The sequence below is a fragment of the Catharus ustulatus genome, chromosome 14, assembly GCF_009819885.2.
Source record: "Catharus ustulatus isolate bCatUst1 chromosome 14, bCatUst1.pri.v2, whole genome shotgun sequence".
Taxonomy (NCBI): Eukaryota; Metazoa; Chordata; class Aves; order Passeriformes; family Turdidae; genus Catharus; species Catharus ustulatus.
In genome coordinates this window covers 6003304-6009303 of record NC_046234.1, presented here as the reverse complement: position 1 = coordinate 6009303, position 6000 = coordinate 6003304, and the positions used below count along the sequence as shown (strand labels likewise).

General features: G+C 44.9%; 1 protein-coding gene across 1 annotated transcript in view; it reads left to right on the top strand.

The window, feature by feature from the left end:
* The first annotated feature begins 994 nt into the window (after window positions 1-994).
* CAPN6 (calpain 6) overlaps window positions 995-6000 on the top strand; it is a 42100-nt gene continuing 37094 nt past the window's right edge. The window contains exon 1 of the mRNA XM_033072705.1: window positions 995-1159. Within this exon, the coding sequence (XP_032928596.1) occupies window positions 995-1159 (165 nt within the window). The remainder of the gene's footprint in view (window positions 1160-6000) is intronic.

The window sequence follows — 6000 nt, the reverse complement described above, 5'->3', positions numbered from 1 at the left end:
GGCTCAAGGAGCAGCAGCTGAGCTCCCTGCAGCTGGACACAGCAGGGGCTGCCGGGATGATGTGGTGCCATGCTCCAGAGCAGGATGTTGGTTAATTCAGCCTGCACTTGTCTTTCTTACTGTAGGCAAGGAAAGGGAGATACATCTCTAATCCAACCTGTGTCCAGAAGGAAGAGGAGAGCTACTGACACACAGGACCTTTCCAAACAGGGTAAGTTCAGATTCTCTCACCACTCCCTCTCTTGAAGCATCCCTCAATGTCCCCCAAATTTCAAACTATCCTGATTTCTCATTTGTAAAATGTTTTAAAGCAATTTGTTTGAGCTCTCTGGGTGCGACCATAAACTTGCCAAGTTTGATTGTCAGGGTTCTGGGAATTAAGGTCTGAGAACACAATGTTTGGGTTTTTTTCTTGTTGCTGTTTTTTAAAATACTTTCAGTTCTCATCAATTCTTTGCAAGTATTTTCTCCTTCTGGGAATTCAGTTCCCTGAAATGTAACATAAAGTTCAAAGACAATAGTACAAGCCAAAGTATTGTCACTTAAATTAAGATGGAGAAATGTGGAAATCTGGTTTTGGTTTTTTTAGGCATAAGATTTGGAGTAGATAATTCAAACTTCAGTGGCCAGAGGACAGAAAGATGGCCCAGCCCTTCACACATGGTGCAGACTGGGAGCCAAGCCTCACTCTGCTACCTTTCCAATTAGATAAAGCAAAATGTTGGGTTTATGCCTGGCCTGGGCTCTTTACTGATAAGAATTCTGTTCAGACAAAAATATGATCTTTATCTACAAGATCTTCTTGGATTTATACTTTCCTAGCCTTTAATGTAATCTGATTTATCATCTGGGTTGTTTTTGTTTTATTTTAAATAAATCAGTCACCTCATTTAGAACAAGTTCCTCTCTTGTTAAAGACCAGGGAGTGGTATCAGCTCTGGACTTTCAAGAGCCTTCATAGTTTGTCCAATATTGATGTTATCAGGGCAGGAAGATGTCTTCATCAGTGCAGCTCTTCCGAGATCAGAAGTACCACGAGCTGAAGGGGCAGTGCCTCCAGCAGGGCCGGCTCTTTGAGGATCCTGAGTTTCCAGCCTCAGATGAATCCCTTTACTATGACCCAGCAGTAAAAAGGAAAGTGGAATGGAAGCGGCCAAAGGTAATGGTGGATGTGTTTTCACTCCTCCAGCAGAGACACTTCCAGCAAAGCTTTGTTCTGTTGGGAATTACCACCCTCTCCCTCAGCTGTTTCAGTTTGGTTCTGGTGAAGCCTTAGCAGCAAGTTCTATTTACATAGATTAATGTTCTTAATGTTCTATTCACACCAATTTTATTATAATTTCTCATAAAACCACACACAGATTGACCTGCCACTCCTGAGATGCTGAACCATATCCCACCAGTCCCTGGCCTCTGCCAAGCAGAAGTTCAGAGGGTGAATTCTGGTGCTGATGCCAACAACCCAGACACAGTGGAGAGTTCTCCTTTATTGCTTGATGCCAGCTCTGGTCTCTGCATGGCTGTGCTGAATTCACGGTGGATTTTGCCTCTGACTTGTGTAAAACCTCAATGAACAGCTATTATCTGTGAGCAACCAAGAATGCTTGTGTCTATTGGCCACTTTTACTGGCATCTTAACAGGAAAACATTTGCTTTGAATTGTGACTAATGTAGTAGGCATTTCATTAATCATTAATACTACCTGTATCTGGGGTCTGTTGATTTGCTCTGAGGTTTTATGCTTCACATGTATTTTTAAATCAGCTCACAGCCATAAGCAAACAGTTCAGAAGAACACAAACCCATTCCCAGTCTGGCTTTCCATCAGTGTCATCTGTTCTCTTACTGTGACAAGTGGAAGCCTCTAGCCAGATGCATGCAGTATTTTTGCCCCTAAGCATGATTAATTTCTCCTCTACTTCACCTGTGTCCACTTTTGGGATTAGAGTTGATATTCTGGAAGCACAGACTTGGGTGTCTTTCCTTAGAAAACACCAATGTGATGTCCTTCATATGCAGCTGGTGCTGTTCAGTGTCCTCTTTGACAGGGGACAACAGATGAGGCTGCCCAAGGCTGGACTGTCTTTGCCAGGATGGCCTGAGGCTGCTTCTCTTTTTTCTTCTTCTTTCCTGGTGGTGCTCATTCCTCACAGCAGCTTCTCCACTGGAATTTTAGTGAGCAGTCCAAGGGTTACTTTCCTGCTTCTCATTTTGGTTTTCCAAGTAAGACATGAGACTGAAGAATGGGGATAATGAATTTGAGAAAGAAAAAGAAGACATTCCAAACTCTGTGGGTTTATTTTTATTTCTGAGCACTTTCCTGTTTATTGGAGTTTTTCATCCCCTCCTAGAAGAGGAAATACTGTGCAACCAGTCACAGTGAGGTCAGGAAGAGTGTTTGTTCTTCGTAAGAGATGTGAAGCAAGAGCTAAACTCTAGCCAAGGATGCCACTTTGGGCTGTTGTTGTGTGTATGAGTTTGTTCAAGGTGGTGGTCAGTGGTTTGAAATCTAATTGTAGGTCAGTGATTAGCTTTGCATCCAATTATTACCCATTAAACATGATGTTAATGGAAACTTCCCATATTAACTAATGTTCTATTCACACAAATTTTATTATAATTTCTCATAAAACCACACATAGATTGACCTGTCACTCCTGAGATGCTGAACCATATCCCACCAGTCTCTGGCCTCTGCCAACCAGAAATTCAGAGAGTGAATTCTGGTGTTGATGCCAGCAGCACACAACCTGAGAATCTTCCAGGCTGAAAAAGACTTCTAGGTTGAAAAAGACTTCTAAGATCACAGAGTCCAACCCTTACCCTGACACTGCTGAGTTCAGTGCTGAGCTATGTTCCTAGCACTGGATCTCTAAGAAACCACTTCCCATGGCAGTCAGTTCCCGTGCTTGACAACCCTTTTGGTAAAGAAATTTCTCCTTATATCTAATCTAAACCTCCCCTGGTATGTGAATCCTTTGCTGGTGTTTCAGAACATTGGGCTCTGCTAATACCCCAGTTCCTCTGAGATAAACCTGTGAAATAACAGCTGAGCTGAGTCATGACCATTTCAAAGGTGCAGCATCTTCCAGAGCCCTTCAGCACATGCAGGAAGCCTGCTGGGGAGATCCTCTGTGGGAAAAACCTGCTGGTTTGTTGGAAAAAGAGTAAGAAACTTTCCCTCTGGTTAGTGGACGTTCTTTCTGCCCACTGATATTAGCATCAGAGCCCATCCTGCTCTTTTCCTCTGATTTCCCTGGAGTTTGCCCCCTCTGCCAGGCTGAAGTGGGGCTGGAGCAGCTGTGTCCTACCAAGAGGCAGGAGAAACCTCTGGCCCCCTGTCCCTGGGATGTCCTTGGCCACCTGTCCTGGTTAACACTGCCTCTGTGTGGTGGTCCTGCTCAGCATGGGCTGAAAATGCCCAGGAATGACTGTCACTGCTGAATGGATACTTTGTCTGGCTTCTATTTAACTAAACCTCGGGTTTGTGTGAACTTTTTCATTGACCCTGCAAAAAGGATGGAATCTCAAGGACATCTTTGTCAGCGTTAAACAAACAGCAGTGATCCCCCAAGCAGGGCAGGCAGGCATGTGAGGGAAGAGTGGGTAAGCTTTCTTCAGAGACACACAGTGTTCTTTAGTCATTCACAAAGGAAAATAGTCTGATCCTACAGAATGAGACTCTTATCATGTGCTTTCCTGGTTTCCTTGCTTGACCCTGTGTTTTATAAGCCCTGATTCTGCTTTCATCTGCATCTTCTCTTTGTGAGAGGGCTGTGATTGCACCCTGATGTTCTGGGAAGACACAGCTGGTCTGTGTCCAGGAAAACAGCACAGAGACACCGTGAGACAGGGCTGCTGATCTGCTTCCCAAGAAACCCTCCTGTGTGCCAGCCCACAGAGGGACACTGCTCTGTTTGATTAAATTCCTATTAATTCCAAAGGTCAGATATCTGGCTGAAGGTGGAGAGTTCCATCTGCACAGCCCAGTGCCCTTTTTCCTAGAAACACTGCGTGCCATGGGTCCCATTCTCCACTCTTGTCACCAGTTTTCCAGCATTTTTAGGGGTGGTTATCACCATGCAAGTGAAAAGTTCAGGAAATAAGGCAGTACTATGTTCTGGAATGATACAGTGATAAGAATAAACAGAACAAGTGTCTCCCCACTTCGCAAATTGGGGTGTGTGGGATGAGCAGGTTGGTGATTTATCCAGGGCTGAGGTGCCAGAGAATTCAGGAGCTTTGATTTCTGCACCTTCACGTGTTTACTGGAGGCAGCACCAGCTTTTGTTTCTAACTGGTTGAAAATTATCCATTGTCTCAGGAGCTGAAACATCTTTATATTTACAAATGCTGATTTAAAACCTAAACCCTCCCCTACCTTGTTACCTGTTTAAGGTTTTGCTTTCATTTGGAAGGCAGAGGAAGCTTGGGGCAAATCCTGTGTGGGCACTTAGTCTGGGTGAGCTTTACAGATTTTGCATTAATGTTCTTTATTCTGCAGTGACAGGATTTGTGGTGTCAGTGTCCTCCAGAATGTTCAACAGTAACTTAGTGATCATAAATTTCATGGTATTAGGGCCGTGAAAGACTTGGCTGTCAGGTGTGAGCACATCTGAGTTAAATGTCCTTCAGATGCAATGTTCTTCATCATTTAATTCCTGTCTCCTCTGTAGCTGTGTCACTGCAGTCTGACCCTGTTTTCCAGTTTGAACAAGACCAGAGACATCTGCTTATGTTTGGGACTCGTGTGGAGCCCAGTGGTGCCTGCAGGAGAGGGAGGTGTCCTGGCACTGTGTCAGGCTTTGAGTGGTTTCATGACCACTGCAAGAGCAGTTTCAGGGCTTGGAGTGGAGTGACAGCTCATCACACCCTGGGATTTCTGCCAGGATGGGGCCTGGGGGGAATCCAGAGCTGGAGGAGAGTGGATATTAAAGGAGAATACCATCAGCTGGCATGGCAGTGATGTGCTCTCCTCTCAGAGCAGCTGCATTGCTGCCTTGTGTGTGACAGTGATGGGGTTGTGACAGCCTCCCTGAACATGACATTTACCTGGTTTGCCAGATCCCCTCTCCATGCTTCCTTCTGGAGTGTGGCTCGTGGTGTAGTGATCACTTTTTCACACCAGAATGTGCTTTTTTAATTCCTTCAGCCATTTTTTTTCCAGTTAAAAATACAGAGCAACAGCAATCCTCTTGCTTAATCAGAATAGGGGTCCCTCCCCATCTCTCCTCCTCACCCCTAAAGCTTTACACAACATAGTTATTGTTTTCCTGAAAAAAATTGTTCTGCAAAGGCTCCATGTACTGAAACAGCTGAAGTTTAGGCTTCTGTTTCCCTGCCTATCCCAGAATTGCCTACATTTCTCTCCTGTTGGTGGTTATTGAATCTTGTTCAAGTGTAGGTAAAGCACTGTGTGCTGTGACATTTGTGTTTGCACTGGAAATAATGGCACATGTGGCATCTGGGAGGTGAGGAAATGTGTTTCAAAGAGGAGCTGAGCTTCTGCTGAGCTAAGAGTGAGTTCACAAATCCTTTCATGTGCCTCAAGCACAGCTGGGGACACAGAGGTGGTTTCAGGTTGGAGGCTCTGAGAGCAGGTGTCTTGTGGTTTGCTTGTTTGCTGTGCTTCTCTGGGACCTGTTTGTAGCAGGAAAGGGCTGGGAAAGACTCATCTTTGGACTAGGATGGAATCAATCCTGAACTGGCTTCTTTTCCTTCTGTCACATCCTGGATCTCAACACCGTGGATGTCCTCCACAGACAGTCCAGCATCATTCACTGGGTGACTTTCAGACATTCACTCCAGGAGAGCAGCTGCACAGGGCTGCTGGAGGATTTTAGGACCTCCTACATGACACTGGTGATCATTTCAGCAGGCACTTCTGTGTGCCTGTGTAATTAGTTGTGAGTGCACTAGCAGGGAAGATGTTTGGTGGAATTGCAAATAGTTTTCCTTGCCATTAAAAGCAGATTTAGCTTTTAGCTAAGTTTTAGCTCA